This window comes from Canis aureus, chromosome 4 (genome assembly GCF_053574225.1).
Source record: "Canis aureus isolate CA01 chromosome 4, VMU_Caureus_v.1.0, whole genome shotgun sequence".
In the NCBI taxonomy this organism is placed as follows: Eukaryota; Metazoa; Chordata; class Mammalia; order Carnivora; family Canidae; genus Canis; species Canis aureus.
Window position 1 is genome coordinate 9,898,523 of NC_135614.1, and position 19,820 is coordinate 9,918,342.

A 19,820-nucleotide genomic window follows, 5' to 3' on the forward strand; every position below is an offset into this window, starting at 1 on the left:
GCAGGGTGGTGTTGCATATTTTTAGATGTAACGGACTGAGCAACGGTTTTCTCCTCGTTTTTACAAAGACTTCTCATGTTTTATTGTTCATGCTTTTGAATGTTTATAGGTTTTATAAGGTCTTTGTCTTTAACAAGCTCTGTTTTACAGAATTGCTGACCCAGACCAGCCAGTGTTGTGGTTAGATCAGATGCCAGCACGAAGCCTTAGCAGAGGTTTTAACAACCACATCAATTTAATCAGGTAGGAACCTTTTGTGCATCTTTCCCATTTTCACAGGAGTTTATTCTAAATAGGTCATGGAGACCATGAGCAACCCTTGCTCCTTTCCTGGTGACCTTTTGGCAAAGGTATACACAGATCAGCTCTGCACCTGCAGGATCCTGCCTACGTTCTTCTCAGCTAATCCGGTTGCACGAAGAAATAAATACAGTACAGGCCATCCTCCTTCTCCTGGCTCTTCTCTCAATGACAGCTCAGTTGGAGGAAAGACTGCAGATATTTGCTTAGGATGTCAGTCTTTAAAGGGTCCTAAAAATATCACAGGAAGTAATTATATGGAGAACGTTACATTTACCGTAACATCCTGAGAGTGTTGCATGGCCCAAAGAATTCTTGAACAAGGTGGGGGTAGGGCTCCCCTATCCCATCTCCAAAACCCCAACATACAGAGGATTTGGTTCAGTAACACTTTGGTAGCTAAGCCTTTCTGAAAGGGTGAACCAGGTTAATGGGAGAGCTTCTGCTTTGTCCAGAAGCTGTGCAAATTAGGGACATGGACTTAGCCACCTTCATGTGCTTAGCCACCCTCTAAATAAATAATGAGAAAATATTAAAGAAATCAGCTTCAAAAAAAAAAAAAATCAGCTTCAAGTGGAGCCATGAATTTAGTTGTATTTATTTTTATTTTTTTATTTTTTTCGAAGATTTTATTTATTCATGAGAGACACAGAGGGAGAGAGAGAGAGGCGGAGACATAGGCAGAGGGAGAAGCAGGCTCCATGTAGGGAGCCCGATGTGGGACTTGATCCCAGGTCCCCAGGATCATGCCCTGAGCTAAAGGCGACACTAAACCGCTGAGCCACCTGGGCTGCCCATGGATTTAGTTTTAGATAAAATTTACAAATGTGGTAGTTATGTCATGTCTAAATTGCTTCTATATCCAGAAGCCTGAATCAAAATATCATTTATTACAGCTCTGACATTTAAGTTTAATGGAAATGTCATTTATACATTTCTTTATGTTTTAGAAAATAAATTTCTTTTCTTCTTGTGACTTGTGTGTTCCTGTTTCTTACAGAATAATTTGTGACATTTATAAGGTAGACTCAGCTGGCTTTAGTTGAAGGCCACTGTCTAGTGATGTAGCTTACTAAAGACAGACTGGTGAACTGTTATGTAGTGTGTTCAGAGTAATGGTGGTCATGTGTACAGGATGCCAGGGGGACACAGAAGAATGGTGTCCAATCTAGCTTTTAGGTGATGCTTGAACTGTTTGGGAGGATGGGAAGTGGAGAGGTGGATGAGGTGTGGACCCACAGGTGAGTCAGGCGTGGTCAGGAAAGTATGACTCATTCATTACGACTGGTGATTAGTTTGCAATTAAAGGAGTATCAGGGGATCCCTGGGTGGCGCAGAGGTTTGGCGCCTGCCTTTGGCCCAGGGCGCGATCCTGGAGACCCGGGATCGAATCCCACATCGGGCTCCCGGTGCATGGAGCCTGCTTCTCCCTCTGCCTGTGTCTCTGCCTCTCTCTCTCTCACTGTGTGCCTATCATAAATAAATAAAAAAAAAAATTTAAAAAAAAAAATAAATAAAATAAAGGAGTATCAGAAATTGAGCCTTGAAAGACAGGCAGGGACCAAAATATAAATAACTTTGTATCCCACTTAAGGCTTTTTTGTCCCCGCCCCCCCCCCCCAAGGATGATGGCGAGCTGTTCAGAGATCATTCAGAGATCGTAAGCAGAAAAATGACAGAGCAGATTTGCACCTTCAGATGATCACTTTGGCTGTAGGTGGCAGAATAGGTGAGAGGGTGGTGACTCTGGAGGGAAGGGAAATGGCTGGAAAGTTGTGTAATAATTCAGGTGAATGAGTGGCAGATCTGGAGAGCTTTGTGGAAGTGAGCGGGAGGGGACGAGACGGATACTGAGGATGTTGAGTCAGGGACACTGGTGGTGGGTTAGAAATCGGGGAGAGCATGGGGAATCAAGGGAGGCGGTCCTCTGGCTCAGGTGCCTGGTCCTTCCAACAGCCTGGGTGACAGTAGGACAGAAGGTAGGTGGCCATGTTGGTGCTGGAGCCGGGGGTGGTGCAGGGTACAGAAGTGACTTCCTGTTCACAATTATGGACTTGAGGTGACTCTAGTGAATCCAGGGAGTGATGCCCAGGGAGCAACTGGGTGCATACGTGTTAGACACATGTCAGTTGGATGTGTACATCAGCATGTTGGCTATACATGAAGTTTTGGGAGAGAATTTTAAAACTCAGAGGTGGGGATAGAAATGTGGGTGAAATAATATTTAGAGTGGGCAGAGGAGATGAAGGCTGTGTGTGAGCTAGTCTACAAGGAGGACTGGTAGCAGATCATGCTATGGGAAGAAATCAAGGGCAAGGAGAAAAAGTGAAAAAATTCATAAAAGGAAATTACTATAAAAGTCTGAATATCATATAAGTACTTGAGGATTTTTCTTCCCATTTTGGCATCTCCAAGGCTGAATTTGGTGTTTCCTACCAGAAAAAGCTACAAAAGCTGACGAGCAATCTTGCTGAGACAGTTCTTTGCTTGTTCCATTCATTGGTTGCAAACAGGCAAATTTTGCAAACCTTTTTGCTAACGTTATTCTCATGGCTCTCTCTGGTTTCGGATATATTCCTTTGTAAAAAGATTCTTAATTCTTTTTTCTTCCAGGGGTCAGGTGATTAACATGAGATACCTGGAATATTTTGAGAAGATCCTTCATTTTATTAAAGATAGAATTCTTGTTTATCATGGGTAATCCTTCAATTTTCTTTTTCATAGTAACGACTAGCTTTGATACATTTTACATTAGTTATATTTGCGAAACTTGAAAACTAAGCCTACTGAAAGACTAAACAAGGTACATCAAGTATTTATAGTGTTTAGAATCACAAAGCCTATAAAACCTTCCAGTAATGACAACCTTTTAATCTTACAATATTGTGACTTTTCTCATCTCTTTACTCTAAAAAGTAGGAGGCATTTCTTTGAGTTTCTTTATTAGGAATTTCAGCCATAATGTTCATTCTCCCTGACCTGAAAGGCCATATGATAGAGATATAATACTGAAAAACAATGGGGGAAAAAGATTTCTGAATAGATAGTTATCTACAAGTAAATGTAAAGTTGGCATAAAAACCTAACAGGGTACTTCCATTTGAGCAACTTTAGAAAAGAAAAAAAAAATTCACTTCTAATTTCAGAGATAGCATAGGAGAATCAAGCTTTTGTGGCCAATCTAAGAGCCATACATGTATATACAAACATAGGCTAACAATCCCTTCTGCTTTTCCCTGTTTCACCTTCCAGATGGGCTGTTACCTGTTTTCTTAATTCTTATATGCAGCTCTAAATTCATTAAGATCAAACCATCCCATTGTCTAGAAACTTTTGGTCTGGCCCACCATTTGAGTATTGAGCTCATAATTGAGGATGATGTATTTAAATTAAAGGAAATAGCAGTTAATGTAATTAACTATTACATTTCTCTATTAATTTTAGTTGCCATCTCCCTCTCTGTCTCTCTCTTTTTAAGAGCTAATAATCCTAAAGGATTGTTGGAAGTTAGAGAAGCTCTGGAAAAGGTACACAAAGTAGAAGACCTTCTTCCAATTATGAAGGTAAGTTTATCATCCAAATTCTCTGAGGTGTTTTTAGGAAAAAACAAAGAAACTAGAGCACTTTTTAAAAAGAACTCATAACTGTTAAATGCATGTTTATTAATATTATGCTATAAGTATTTCATTACAACTCCAGAAAGGACACACTATAGATGAAAGACCACCTAAGATAAGGTTCATATCCTGGGACAAAGGCAGTTTCTAAATAGATCATCCTAACAGAGAAAAAAACACAAGCCTGAAAGGATTAAATGGATCTGCTAGTGATTTGACTGCCTGCCAAAACAAAACTCAATACCCTTGAAAGGAAGGAAACATGATCTAGATTTCTTAATTATTTGATAAATGAAGAAGCAGGAAAACGTGACTAACCTTTGAAAAATAAAAGCAGTTTAGACCCCAAGGTGATCCAGAAGTTGGGATTAGCTTTTTTTTAAAAAAAAAAATTTACTTGAGAGAGAGAAAGAGCATGCCTGAGAGAGCCTGAGCAGTCAGGAAGGGCAGAAAAAGAGGGAGAAGCAGGCTCCCCACTGAGAAGGGAGCCTGAAGCAGGGCTTGATCCCAGGACCCCGAGATCATGACCTGAGCTGAAGGCAGACGCTTAACCAACTGAGCCCTGGAATTAGCTCTTTTAAGTCTTTGCTTCAAAACATGTTCAAGGCCTTAAAGGAAAACATGAATACAATGAAGAAGAATCTCAGCAGGGACACGGAAACTATAGAAAAACCAAAAGAAGATTGGAGGACCCAAAAGTCAGTGATCTCAGATTCAAACTGGTAATCAGCTTACAAAACATAATCCAGCATTTGGTTCATTTAGCAGGATGCAGAACAGAGAACAAGGCTTTGTGGCATCCACAGTCTCATCGTGAGGCCCAGTAGGGACCCAGGTGGGGGTCCCGCCCCCTTTATCTACATGGTGAATGAAGTCAAAGTTGGGTTTTATACATGGCCCAAGGTTCGTGTGCCAGTTCTCAGCTTTCCTTGCCCAGAGGCTGTCTTCCAGATCAAGAAATTTTACAAGAGTCTGCCATCATTTCTCAGGGGAGGCCAGCAGTGTAACACTACTCAGTAACAAAACAGAGAAAGGGGACGGCTACACACAGCAACCCGGATGAACCTCAGAAACATGATGGTGAGCAAAGGAAGCCACATACAAAAGAGTATGATTCCATTTATAAGAAGTTTGATCTATGGGGATAGATGTTGGAACAATGATGGTTTATGAGGAGTGAGATTTACCTTAATGGAGTAGGAGGAAACTTTCTAGAATGATGGCAATACATTGTATCTTTATGAAATAAATGGGTACATGGGTGTGTATATTTGTCAAAATGCATTGACTTATACATGTGAAGTTCATTGTATGTAAATTTTATCTCAATAGAAAGTACATAAGTTAATTTCCTGAGAGATTTGAGCCAGTATCATATGATAGACAGATAAAAGCAATAGAAAAGAAATATAATTCTCATAAATTAAAAAAAACTCAGATAGTTAGACTAGTACATTAAAGACAGCTGAATATCAAATATATATGAGCTAGAAGATCAAACCAATAAATTCTTTCAGAATGTAGTATGTAAAAAGACAAATATAAACTATGAGAGACAATGAACACAGAAGATAAAGAATGGACCTATCTAATAGAAATCCTGAAAGGAGAGAAGGAAGAAAAAAAAAAAAAAAAGGAGAGAAGGAAGATAAGCACAGCAATTAATCGACAAGACAGGGAAGGAAAGCTTGTAGAGAGCTGAAAAGATCAGTCTGGGGCCCCCTGCATGTTCAGCATGATGTTCAACATTGACACCTGGACCCATTCTGATAGAATTCTGGAACTTCACAATCAGCGAAAGACAATTATCACATGATCTCACTCATATGCAGAACTTAAGAAACAAAACAGAGAATCATAGAGGAAAAGAAGAAAAAAATAAAACAAGGAGGATGGGTGATGGACATTAAAAAAAGAATAAATTAAAAAATAAAATTTTCAAAAGAAAAAAATTGGGGGACTTCAAGGTTAAAGAGAGTTCCTCAGAATAATTAGACATAGAATTGCCTATGACCCAACAACTCCACTTCAACAACTCCACTTCTAGTTGAACACAACTCTATGTTCAAAAGAATTGAAAGCAGTGACTTGAAAAGATTGTTTATACACCCATGTTCATGGCAGCATTGTTCATAGTAGCCAAGAGGTAGAAGCAACTCAAGTGTCCATTAATGGATGAATGAGTAAATAATATGTGTTCTAGCTGTACAATGGAATATTCAGTCTTGAGAAGGAAGGAAATTGTTATACATGCTATAATGTGGATGAAGCTTGAGGACATTATATTGCATAAAATAAGCCAGTTGCAAAAGGACAAATACCCTATGATTCCACTCATGAGGTATCTAGAGAGTAAAATTCATAGAGACAAAAGGTAAAATGGTGGCTGCCAGGGGTTGGCGGGAGAGAAAATGGGGAGTTGGTGTTTAATGGGGGGCGAAGATTCTATTTGGGAAGTTCTGTGGATGAATGGTGGTGATGGTTGCAAACAATGTGAATGTACTTAATGCCATTCCCAAATGGTTAAAGTGGCAAATTTATGTTATGTATATTTTAATACACACAAAGATAAAAAGAACATCTTCAAGCTTCCAGAAAAGAGTACTAAGCAAGGAGAATTCTATGGATGTCCCACTTCCCTCCAGCAATAATGGATTCTAGAAGACAATGAAGGGAAATTTATTTGAACCCACTGTTCCAGTGTTCAGGTGTGAGGGTCAAATAAAAACAGTTTCAAACAGTCATTTAGGAATTTCATCAAGCCTAGATTTTCTGTCAAAATGATTAAAGGACATATGTACTTTCACAAAATAAGCCCAAGAAAGAAGAAAACATCAGATATAAGAAATCGTGGTGAACAAATAAGCCAATGAAATGAATTCCTGTAGTCAAAAAAATATAGATATCTGCAATTAAAGTACTAGATAGGGATCCCTGGGTGGCGCAGCGGTTTGGCGCCTGCCTTTGGCCCAGGGCGCGATCCTGGAGACCCGGGATCAAATCCCACATCGGGCTCCCGGTGCATGGAGCCTGCTTCTCCCTCTGCCTGTGTCTCTGCCTCTCTCTCTCTCTCTGTGACTATCATAAATAAATAAAAATTAAAAAAAAAAAAAAGTACTAGATAATATCAACATTAGAAGTTGAAGGAAGTAGAGAAAGGAAGTAAAACTGTTACTAAGGTATTCGTTTTTTCCGTGAGAGAATACAATCACTGACTAACCCATGATATTGAAAAGACACGTTTAAATATCTATATTAAAAATTTGAAGGCAAACACTGCAAGAACAGAGATAAGACGTATAATCTTCTAAATCCCTAGAAGGGAAGGAAAGGCATAAAGACAACAAAGTCAGTTTAACTCAAAAAGGAGGAAAAAAGAGGAGGGCGGGTAAGAAATGCACATAATGGCAGTGACCAGTCAGTGTGGCATTATAATTGATCCCGTAGTGAAGGATGGAGGATTTCAGATTGGTGTTTTAAAGTCCAGCTACGTGCTGTTTACAGGAGACAATGCCTAACAAGATAACATTTAAAAAGTGGAGGGAGAAAAAGTATACCAGGCAAATGCTAATGGAAGGAAACGTGCGTGTGGCAATGTTAATATCAGAAACAGCGTAATTCAAGATCAAGGAGACTTAGGGGAACAGAAATTACATTGTTTAAAAGTGTAATCCATTAAGTTTTAATTTTATGAATATTTTCTCTACCCAGGAATATAACTACTCAAAGATTTGCCAACAGCAGGTGGATTTTATTTTTTCCACTTAATGGTTTGAACTTTAACATAAAACTTGAATCAGTGTTCTCCTTGTAGCTATAGTAGAGAGGTTTGATTTACATCAAGTAAAATTTAAAAAGTTGGTAGGCCCAGAGCCTATCCATTTCTAAGGAATAACCAAGAAACATCATGTCATGAACAAAGCAGTGAGCTAGTACTCTGTACGCCAGAGTCCACTTCTGCCTCACTGGACTTGAGTGAGTTCTTACCTGGTCAAGATTCCAGGCTCCTGTCTGCTAGGAGCAGTGATTCTGGCCAGACCTCACCTTGGGGTTATCGGAGTGTCTGATGAACTGATGGCGTGGTTCTCAACTTCCTCCAAACCACTCTGATATTAACTCAGTAACCGTGTTCAGATGCCCCTTTCCTGGTGCACTCAAATGAAATTAACAGAGACTATATCTTACCTACTCAAATTATTTAAAACATCACAATCGGGCAGCCCAGGTGGCTCGGGGGTGTTGTGCTGCCTTTGGTCGGGTGTGATCCCGGAGACCCAGGATCGAGTCCCACGTCGGGCTCCCTGCGTGGAGCCTGCTTCTCCCTCTGCCTGTATCTCTGCCTCTCTGTGTGTGTGTCTCTATGAATAAATAAATAAAATCTTTAAAAAAATTTTTTTAAATAAAACATCACCATCGTGCTATAAAGGAGGTCTGATAGGTAGCCCAGTGTGTTGTTCAGGACGTCAGCATTCAGGCATGTCTTCACAAGAAGCCATAACAAAGTAGCTGGTTGTTTACACCTGCTCGTAAAGTTGTGTTGAACCTGACAGCTACAAATGCAGCCCCACATCTGTGCGTTATTTGCTGACTCTGGTATCGTGAGCCACAGTGTTGGTGGCGGAAGGGGTTTTTGAAATAGTAAACTTCCACACAATGCCAAATGCCCTCTTTCCTCAGTTGGACATGCTATTTGCCATCATGGAAAATTCAGTGTGTATTAAAACTATGTAGTTCAAGCCCTATGTTGAGTGTAGAGATTACTTAAATAAAGAAAAAAATTTTAAAAAAAAACCCAGCTCTTAAAATATTTAGTGTCCAAGTGTGAAATGGAATCTGGCCCAGGTAATTATTACATTATAAACAGGTTCTTTATCGACATGGAAGTCCAGGGGAGCATTGGAAGTCAATCGCATGATGTGTGGCTGTCCCCTGCACGATGGGACATCTAGTGTTCTCCACGGAACCCCCCTTGCTGTAGCCACCAGACTCTCCCACAAATTCCCCAGATGCCCCATAGAGGGCAGACCGCTCCACTGTGGGCCATTGGACAGACCGTCCAGAAAGAACACTTGCCCACATCTCAGTTTTTAATGTTTCTCTTTCTTATTGATATTTTGGGCATTACATTTAATCTGTTTGGTAGAAGGCCAAATCAGCGTAGGGGGTTTTTAAGGTTTTATGGATGTCTTTGTTTTAAAAGAAAAGCATAGTGGACTCCAAGCCTGTGTTGCTGGGAGTACAGCAGAGTCGCCAAGCATTGCCCGCCTGGGGCCAACCTCCTGGGGTGAAGTCACTTTCTGTCCCACTGTGGGGTGAACATGCCCGCTCCTCTGCAGCACTAGACACCTAGCTTTCACCTGGGGTTATGGGCATATTTGTATTTTTAAAAGGCATGCAGAGAAGTATATAAATACCTTTGGTTTTAAAGTGTTTGGTGGAATGTGATGCCATGACAGCTTCCTCTGAAATACACTTTTGGTGAAAAGCCAAGTTAAAATACAGCTGACCCTTGGACAACATGAGTTTGAACTGTGTGGGTCCACATGTATGTGGATTCTTCTCAATAAATACAGTACAGTCCTGTAAATGTATCTTCCTTGTGATTTCTTAACCTTTTATTTTCTCTAACTTACTTTATTGTAAGAATACAGGTGTAGAATACAACATACAAAATATGTATTCAACCTTTTATGTTATCAGTAAGCCTAGTCAGCAGCAGGCTTAGCAGTTGAGTTTTTGGGGAGTCCAAAGTTATATACGGATTTTTTACTGTGATGGGGGGGTTTGCTACCCCTTATGTTGTTCAAGGTCAACTATATACACTGTATATCTCAGCTCCCCTTGAGGCAGCTTATTAGCAAATAATGTGACTGGAGGTCATGAAGGCCTGGGTTCACATTCCCATGCCGCCACTCCCTGCTCAGTAACTTGGGCCAGGACCTCCCCTCCTGGCTGGGCCCCTCACCTGTAGGATGGAGACTATGCCCTCTCTTCCTGGTATGTGTGAGCATCAGATGAGCTGTAACACATGTCTTCCTCTAAAAGCCCTTTCTTCATGAAAGATATTCCTGTTCCAATTCCTGATGCTGACTGTAATCACCTGTGTCTCATGTCCACTCATTCCCGGTCCTCCTCTGGATCGTTCGTGACCACCTGCTGGGTCTTACTGGTTTTAGACAACCTTTCCCCCCTGTAGTGGCTTATGTGACACACAGCCTCCTGTTTTATCTTTGGTTCTCTTATTCAAGTCTATCAGTCCTTTAAAAAAAAAAAAAAAAAGATTGGCAACACTAAATAACTGAATCTGAGGAGGATTTTTTCCGGAGTAATGACAAAATCTATTTATTGACATTTTGGTTTTGTTAAAAATATTTTAAAAAGCTGGCATCTGAAACTGCCTTCATACTTATCACCCCGAAGGCCATTCCTTGGCTTTATGTAATTCCTTTTCTGTGGTCTGCAGAGTTGGTGGATGTGTGTGTATGTTTGAAATTCTTCAGTTGACAAATACAATTCTGAGTACTTTTCAGAACAAATCAGACTGCCTTGAAGGAGCATGAGCGTGAGCACAAGGCGTTTTTTAAGTTACAGGATTTGGAGTACAGCCATTCTGCCAAGAATCCGAGGTGCTGCCAATTAAGATGAACAGGAGAAAAACCCAAAGGGTACTCTTAGGAGTGATCCTGCTGAGTGTGGGGCCTTGGGGACAGGCAGAGGCATCCCCTGTCACTGTAGAGGGAGGTGTGCCTGGTCATGGCCTTTTGCATCAGGAACTTCTGTGACCCTTTCTAAAAACATGGAAGGCAGAGTCAGCACTACAAAAAAGTGTTTGGGGGTTTACAGTGAATTACACACTAGTAATGTGAATTTTTTTTCCCTGAAAGCAGTTTAATACTAAAACAAAGGATGGGTTCACGGTGAACACAAAAGTTCCCAGCCTCAAAGATCAAGGGAAGGAATACGATGGATTCACAATCACAATTACAGGAGACAAGTATGTATGCTTCCTAAGTGTGGGCGTAAAGGCAGGCTGATGTCAGAAAGTGTCCGTGTGCCTGATGTTGCCATGGGAGATGAGACCTACCTGGCTTTTGTTTTATCCTGAGATGAAAATTATCAAGGTCTAGTGTGAAGCTATAACCAGTTATTTTGTTCATGTGATTTTTAGAATATTATGCCAGCAAATACATGTTCTGACCAAGCCGGATCTAACAGCTTTCTAGATATTAAGTATAGTATCTAATGTGAAAAGCGTTCTTCTGTTCTTAAAGTTCCTTGTGAGTGACACTTTTAGTGATAAAATGAAAAAAGATGAGAGATTAGCAGATTGAAGGCCATTGTAAGAGTTTTTAAATACAAGTTTTAATATGAGAGTAGTGCAGCCTTTTATTATGAACAATTTAGAATACACAAGCAAAGATTTTAAAAAATCATTAAGTTGCTTTCTTTAAAAACTAAGGTTATGCTCCACACCTTGTTTTGTAACCTGTTTCTTTTGTATCTTACCATTACTTCACCATGAACATTTTCTCCTATTTTTGTAAGCATTTGTGGTGATTGCATAGTATTCATTTTGTGGATGTTGTAGAGGTTCTCCTACTAATTGTTTGTTATTGACCATTTAGAGTATTTCCATTTTTCACTTTATAAATAGCCCCACAGTGACTGTTTTTATTACCCAGTCTAATTCCTATGTGAACCCCAGGCTTCTTGTAGGAGCCTCGTATCCCTTGAATTTGGGGTGGGTTACCTTGCACTTCCCCCACGTGGAGCCCTCCCCACCGCACATGATCCTCAGTTGCTTGGCCTGCAGGGCATCATGATTTCTGCAGTGGGACCTCCAGCTGATTTCTGCCAGCTCCATCGTAGGCTATGACTTGCCCTCCCCCAACGGCTCTGCCTTCTGGGCTCCAGCTTTCTCGGGTGCTTTTAGTCTCAAGCCACAGGAGTCTCTTTGTCCAGTTCTCTGTGAAAACCTACACCGACCTCCCTGAGTAGGCACCAGCGTAGCAGCTTCCAGATCTGGTGACTTATGACCTGCTTATGAGATCTAGAGCTCCTCAGATGAAATCTCCAGGCAGAAGGGATGGCTGTGTGAGAGAGTATGGAAAGTTCCTTCCCCTGAAACATGGCTTCTTTCCTCCATGGTCCCACTGTATCCATCACCTCTAGCTCTAAGCTCTAACTCCTCATGTCTCCATCCGCAGTTGCCTGATGGCTTACCAGTGTTTTGTCAGTGTCCCAGAGACTCCGTTCCACTGGGTGTTAAACTCCCCAGTCCATACCCTCTATTGCCAGTGGCTACCAGGATCAGCTCCCCTGCCAGGCCCTCAAGGCCTTTGGTAATATGGCCTCCTGCAACATTTCCTGCTTTCCCAAACTGTTTTCCTGCCAGAGTTTGGCCTGTTAATTCAGCTGGGTTGCCTGTTCCCCCAAGATCACCTCCCACCTCCTGTTTCTTAGTCTCTCTCACTCCCACCCCAATTTTCATATCAGGCCCTTTCCCCTGTGAAATGCATTTCCTGTTGTCTTCCATGTCTTCCAAATTAGACCTGATCTTCTGGTGAACGTTGACGAGCTGTGTGATCGCTCTGCTAATGGTCTTATAATAATTCATAGCTTCAATTCTCCCTCCCTCAGTAACTGCTGTGGGAAATACTCTAAATGGTCAATAAGAAACAATTAGTAGGAGAACCTCTACAATATCCATAAAATGGAATACAATGCAAATAATTCTTCATGGGATCTAAGAACTATTTATTTCTATAATAAATGCCTGTTGCATCAAATTTGTCTCCGTAGAGCCTGGCATGGAGCTAGCGTGCAGCAGAAGCTTAAAAAAACACAGTGGAGTCCCTGACCTTTCTCTGCACATGGTTCCGGCTCCTGATCTTCAAACATAATAGGGTGGCTATCTAGAAAGTATTTACTACGCATTCATTGTTGACTGCGTGTAGTTTTCTTTCTGTAGAAGCTTGAACTCCTATAATACATACATATGGTTAGACCAAACAAAATATCATATTTTATGAAAATCTTGCCTACTTACAGAACACGCCTCAATCTGTCTGCAGTTATAGTAAGGTAGGACATGTTCTCAGGTGTATCTTGTGCCACATCAGCATACCAGTGCCTTTCTTTTTTTTCTTTACTCTCCATGTCTGGCTTTTGGAATTGTATATTATGTGCCTTTGACACACATTGTTGTATTTTTAGGATTGGCAACATACTGTTCTCTGTGGAAACGCAAACCACAGAAGAAAGAACACAGTTCTATCATGCTGAGATAGATGCACTTTATAAAGACCTCACAGCGAAAGGAAAAGTACTGATTCTTTCATCAGAATTTGGGGTAGGTTTTTGTTTTTTTCCATTTTATCCGTGCTTCCTGTGCAGGATTCTCCTGCAACCTTTTCAAAACGCCCTACCCGTTCACGGGTATTACACATCTTATGCTTGAGATTGGCTTTCACTGATGACCTACAAGTAGTTCTTTTTAAAAGTCTTATAGAAACACTCCCGTGTTTAATAATGATAGTATTTGAGGAAGGGAAATGACACATGTACATAGTGACTGTGTCATATGGTTAAGTCTGGGCTCTGTCAGGATTGAAGTGAAAATATTGGTCCATCGTGACAGAGGCCTGTGTGACACTTAGTGGGCCTTTGCTGCCTGTGACTCTTCCTTCCATGTCCCACCCCAACTCGAGGGAGCTCCTTGGGGGCAGGACCTGGCCTGTCATCTTTGTGGCAGCAGCTGCCACTGTGCTTGAGAGTATTGTGGGCATTCCACCCGCATTCGGGAGTGGATGCCCAAGGCCCCTGGGAAGTCATTTCCTTTCTATTGCGTCTAATCAGTTCTGAACCTATAATTAAGCATCCAGGTTTTTACATAATTAAGTATATCTATCACCTAAATCTCAGTGCACAGGGTGTGCTTATCAGAATCTTGGGAAACCATATTAGGTACTAAACAGTATAAAGATACATTTATTTATTTGAGAGCAAGAGGGAGGGGAAGGAGGAGCAGAGAGAATCCCCAGCATACTCCCCACTGAGCATGGAGCCCAACACAGGCCTCCATCCCATGACCTCGAGATCACGACCTGAGCTGAAGCCAAGAGTCGGTCACTTAGCCGACTGAGCCACCCAGGTACCCCTGAAAAGGTTTCAGTTTTAAAACAGCTTAGAAACTATTGCTCTAAACCGAACTGTATATATACCCTTTCATTAGGAAAAAATGGTAGCATGGAGTATGAAATATCCAAGAATGTGAAAGTAGCTTCCGTAGGAGACACATGAAATAATCCTCTTCCTGAGGTGAATGATTCTTATGTCTTGTCACCTCATAAAAAAACAGTTTATAACCTAGTAAACTCACGAGCATGTTTTTTTTTCTAGGAGGCTGATGCTGTTTGCAATTTAATCTTATCCTTAGTTTATTACTTTTATAATTTAATGCCACTCTCTCGAGGATCCAGGTGAGTGATAGCCTATAATTTGAAAGTTTTTACATTGAAAAATATGTTCTCTTTTGCTTGCACTGCTTGTTGTGGCTGTGAGTACAAGTAATCGCAAGAAACTTCTTTTGTTTTTTTTTTTTTTTTTTCAAAATCCCCCCAGATATGATGTCCTTGACCTACCACACCATGAAAAGAATTATGAAAGATTGTTCTAAGATAGTGTGCTTACACTTTACAGGCTGGGGATTCATTCATTCAGCACAAATGTCTTGAGGGCCTACTATGTGCGTGTGCATGCACTGCACTCACTATATTTTAGGTTCTAATATTCCCTCCCCTCTACTCCTCTTCCCCCCAATTTTTTGTCCATCACTTGACCTCCACGCACCAGCCATTCTGTACTATCTTTACTATTGTGAGTCAATTCTTGCTATTTACAAATCCATCAGGAAGGAGCTTCTTAGGTGTCATTAAAACCTGGGTTTCTGTCTCTTCTCTGTTACCCAGGACGATGTGCAGTAGATCATGGAAGCAGCATACGCTGTTGCTGGCATATACTTGAATTTAAGATGTTTGGGCTAAAATAATATACTTGAATGTTCTTATCTTTAACACTTTAAAAGTGAAACTCTTCTAAATGTGATAGTAAATTTTACTCTATCAAAAACGTGTGGATACAAGCTAGGAGCATAGATATTGTAATACCAGCATAACTGTTACTAGTGTGTGCGCTGAATATATGCTGTGCCTACATCCTCCGCCTGCCTCCTGTATCAAGCACTGGCGCAGGCGCTCTGCAGATACCCAGCAGTGGTCCATTCGTCCTGGCGGCAGCCCTGCTGGCTCCTGGCGACATAGGAAGGAGGCGACATGGAAAGTATAGCTCTCATCACCAGCCCTCTTCCCCTCACAGCCTGCATCTGTCCAGCCTCTGATCCTGTTGGTTCTGCCTCTCTCGTGCTCACAGCTACCGCCATATCTCAGACCCTCATCACCCCGTGCCTTTGTGACTTGTCTTCATGCTTCCAGGATTTTCTTCTTCTCCTCTCTGCCTCGGTTCTTTTTTTAATTCCAGTATAGTTAATATACAGTGTTATATTGACTTCAGGTGTACACTATAGAGGTTCAGCATCTGCCCTGGTTCTTTATACCTGCTGGCTCAGGTGCAAGCCTAGTGGCCCCAGGCACAGTGCCCATCCATGTCCTGTCCTGGTTTGTCTTGGCTTCATCACCACCCTCCTTTTTTAAAAAAAAAAAAAAAAAGATTTTATTTATTTATTCATGAGACACGCAGAGAGAGAGGCAGAGACATAGGCAGAGGGAGAAGCAGGCTCCTGCAGGGAGTCCAATGTGGGACTCGATCCCAGGACCCTGGGATCACAACCTGAGCCAAAGGCAGATGCTTAACCAACTAAGCCACCCAGGTACCCTACCACCCTCCTTTATCTGCCCTTTTACTACCCTGTGGAGCTTCTCAAAATCCACCCACCCCCCACCCCTCCAGGGCACCTCTGTGCCTTTCCTCATACCTTCGTGTCCACATGGGCTCTCCTTCCATGCCAGCCATCTCCCTGCCTTCCCCTCTGCCTCCCTGGACCCTGCCCCAGGGCCCTGAAGATGCAGTGTGCGTCACCCCCACCCCCACCCCCCTCCCACCCTGGCCTCTGCGGTGTCTTCTCCAAGGGCGACTCCTGGGCTTGACTCGCTGCACCTGGAGGCTTTCTTTGCTATCTACACCCAGGGTGCCTTGCCCAGGGTCACGCGCAGCCGGTGTGTAATAGTTATGTCAGAAGCCAAGAGTGAGTCTGTTATATGCCAGGAAGGAAACTTATATCTTTAATTTTCGGGTCAGTCTGTAGCACCTTCTGAGAATGTATTCTGCTTTTCTTTTTTGAGAGCCAAAGTTTTTGTTTTTGTTTTAAAGATTTTATTTATTTATTTATGACAGACACACACACACACAGAGGCAGAGACATAGGCAGAGGGAGAAGCAGGCTCCATGCAGGGAGTCTGACGTGGGACTCAATCCCGGGACTCCAGGATCACGCCCTGGGCTGAAGGCGGTGCTAAACCGCTGAGCCACCCGGGCTGCCCGGGAACCAAAGTTTTTAATGCTTAAACAGCAAGATAAATATGTTTGTGTTACAAAGTATATTGTATGGATGCATTTTGAAAGCCAAGCCTCCTGAAGTTGCTGGAATAGAAGCAGACACATCTTCCAATTGATGATTTCATAAGAAGAGAAAAACCAAGTAGGAAGAACTCCTAATTAAAAGAAACACCTTTTTTTCCTCAGGAAAATAGTATATTCTGGATCACATTTACTCTTAAAATAGTGAATCTATAGGGATCCCTGTGTGGCGCAGCGGTTTAGCACCTGCCTTTGGCCCAGGGTGTGATCCTGGAGACCCAGGATCGAGTCCCATGTCGGGCTCCCAGTGCATGGAGCCTGCTTCTGTCTCTGCCTCTCTCTCTCTCTCTCTCTGTGACTATCATAAATAAATAAAAATTTAAAAAAAATAGTGAATCTATAAACATATTTATTAGTAGTAAATAGTAAATATTTTTAAGACATGAAAATATTTTTTAGCTTAATTTCTAAAGAGTCCTTAAAAGATGAAAATTTCATCTTTTATGTTAGAACATAGTGAGCTTTTCACTTGATCCATGTTCATAGACCAGGACTGACTGGTAACTGTTCTTTATTTACATAGTGTAATAGCTTACTCCGTGATCGTGGGAGCATTGATGGCAAGTGGAAAAGAAGTAGCAGGAAAGATCCCCAAAGGGAAGGTATGTTGAAGCTGGTAAGGCAGATGGTTAGCTATGTGCTTAAATCCCAGCCCTCAGATTGTTGTGTTAAGATGCAGAAGTTAAACAGATTTAAAAGTGCCTCTCTCTCCCCCATGTTAATTATATCCCTAAATCTCTTTCTTTTTCAGTTAGTTGACTTTGAAGCTATGACAGCCCCTGGTTCAGAGGCCTTTAGCAAAATAGCCAAAAGCTGGATGAACCTAAAAAGGTAACTACTTGGTGATGATCAATAAAAGGATGAGGGAGGTATGTGGGGGGCTTCGTGCTTCTTTTGGAGCTGTGTGGTACTGGGAGTACACTGCCTTTCGTGAGGTCTTACTCTCCAAGGAATGTAATCCAGTTTTCCAAGGCTAAGATGTTCTGCTGTTGTGCAAGACCCTTGAAAGGCTGAGTCTACAGATTAAAAATTAAGAAAAAATAAAAAGCAAGGAAATTGGTTTGTGGAAGAAAAGTTACACAGGTCTTATTTGTATAATCATGTATTCATCTCTCTCGGTTAATTTACTCTTTCCCAACTCTTAGGCTCAGTATTCAGGAAGGAATTTGAAAACTGTAAGCTGGACCCATTTTAGACTTACTCTGAGTGGGAGCGCATTTTTACTGCTCAGTAGATTTTGAGATGGTGGCACTTCATTGTGATGTAGGCGAGGGACCTGTGTGAGTGCGTAAACACTAAGTAGACATCATCCCCAGCAGCTACCCTCAGAAGTCTAGCACACTCTGCTCTTTCCTGGCTCTTGTCTCTAGGAAATTTGGATGAAATTAAACCTGTAGATGCTTTAACAGTTAACAAAAAACAAGCAGATGTCACTGGCCTTCGGTATTCTTGTTCCTCCTCTGTGTTTTACCTATCATGACCCCATCCAATTTTGCCTTTCCCATCTATTGGACACAGCAGCCACCCTACAAATTGCTGGGTCATTTGTGCTCTTTTTAAATCAGAGGAAGTCTGAGTGCAAGTGCACTCTTGCAATGTGCAGGTGTGTATCAGCTTTGTAATGATCACTTCTAACCATTACACCGCATCCCAGTATATTCTCACTTCAGGATTACTGGCTCATGCATGTGTTAGTAATAGGGCCACTAGGTCAAACAGCTTGCTTCTGTCTCTTCCATAGTTTTGCAGTGTGAACCTTTCAACAGTTCCATGAGGAATGAATAAAAAACTGCCTCCCGTTATCCGGTGTCACGTCGCATGGCCCTCTAGCATGATCTCTTTCTGTGCTCAGGGTCTCTCTGTGAGGGAAGAAGACTGTCCCTGGTAGTGAGGTCAGAGAAAGGACCATAGCCCATAAGCAGCAAGGCTGGCCTGGACCCTGTGTCTCTGATTCAGGTCTAGTGTGCACCCCAATAGGACATGTGTGCATATTGTCATGTGGACCACAGAGATTAATTTTCCTTTCTGAAGACTCTGGCTGAACTAGCCAGCAGCTCCTTATGTGATCCTCCAGACATCAAGTACCCTGCCACAGAAGCATTCATTCTGTTCATAGCTCCTCGCTGCCTTTGTAAAGTTGTCTCACAGCATACATATGGGGTCCTTGGAAAGAGACTATTAAAATAGGAATAATGCCTTTTTCATAAAATTGTGTTAATTTTCATGTTCCTTCTTTGTGTTTTTCTTTTCCAGTATTTCACCTTCCTATAAGATGCTCCCATCTGTGTCAGAGACGTTCCCAACATTAAGATCAATGATTGAGGTGCTAAACACTGACTCCTCTCCACGTTGTCTTAAGAAACTCTAGTTACGCTGTGGTATTTATATAAGTAAAGGGCCGGACCTCTTGCTTCTTAAGTTATTTTTTAAAACATGGAATTATAAAAAAAACTAGGTCCTTTATTACTTTTGATACCAATTTTTGATAGGAATTGAATACTTGAAATCATTTTCTTTACTTTTTTGAACCATAACAAGAATCATGAAAGAGGTTTTTTTGGGGAAAAAAGTTCTAAGTTGGGATAGGAAAGTGTGTAGTAACCAGTGGCCTTGTTGGTTTCCACTTACAAAGCCCTACAACTCCTTCCTCACAGCAAAAATGTTGACTTCAAAAACCAAAAATTAATCATTAAAAGGGACAAAACCAACAACAAAACAGAAGTGTTTTCATCCCTTGAAAGGTTTGGATATTTTTCAAAGACCTTTTTATGCACATTGTGATAGGGCATTGTGTTTCTCATTCACATAATCTTCACGAGTGGGTTTTTTGTTGTATTTGAACGATGGAAGATTTGTCAGCTGTCATCACGTGCCACAGAGTTCACTGCCAGGAACATTTGTTTTGAATGATGCAGACAGTATTTGCCAGTGACCCAAACATTGAATTATTGAACAATGGTTTTTTTTTTTTTCTCTGTGTTGGAAAAAATAAACGAGGGGTGATTTCTATAAATCACCAGTTTTTGACACTGGATTATGTATGTTTTTATTTTGTGAACTAGTTTACTTTCAGGTGTAAGAACATCCAGAAAATTATTAATTATTTTTTCCCCAAGACTGGGTAAATGACAGTGAGTTAAATGGGTTCATTAAATTGTTACCATTTCCTTTTTTAAAATTTTATTTATTCAAGTAATCTCTACACCCAACATGGGGCTCGAACTCATGACCCCTGAGATCAAGAGTCAC

General features: G+C 41.3%; 1 protein-coding gene across 10 annotated transcripts in view; it reads left to right on the forward strand.

The window, feature by feature from the left end:
- The window catches only part of TTC13 (tetratricopeptide repeat domain 13), an 80,719-nt gene that overhangs the window by 59,011 nt on the left and 1,888 nt on the right, over window positions 1–19,820 (forward strand). For 3 of the 10 annotated variants that reach the window (XM_077894527.1, XM_077894533.1, XM_077894529.1), the window contains 9 exons: window positions 151–243; window positions 2,914–2,997; window positions 3,779–3,863; window positions 10,802–10,911; window positions 13,134–13,269; window positions 14,319–14,398; window positions 17,095–17,173; window positions 17,323–17,402; window positions 18,825–18,894. In XM_077894527.1, the coding sequence (XP_077750653.1) occupies window positions 151–243; window positions 2,914–2,997; window positions 3,779–3,863; window positions 10,802–10,911; window positions 13,134–13,269; window positions 14,319–14,398; window positions 17,095–17,173; window positions 17,323–17,402; window positions 18,825–18,894 (817 nt within the window). Of the gene's footprint in view, window positions 1–150; window positions 244–2,913; window positions 2,998–3,778; window positions 3,864–10,801; window positions 10,912–13,133; window positions 13,270–14,318; window positions 14,399–17,094; window positions 17,174–17,322; window positions 17,403–18,824; window positions 19,606–19,820 lie in introns of those variants that run through there. The other 7 variants (XM_077894530.1, XM_077894531.1, XM_077894534.1 and 4 more) reach the window with 4 other exon arrangements.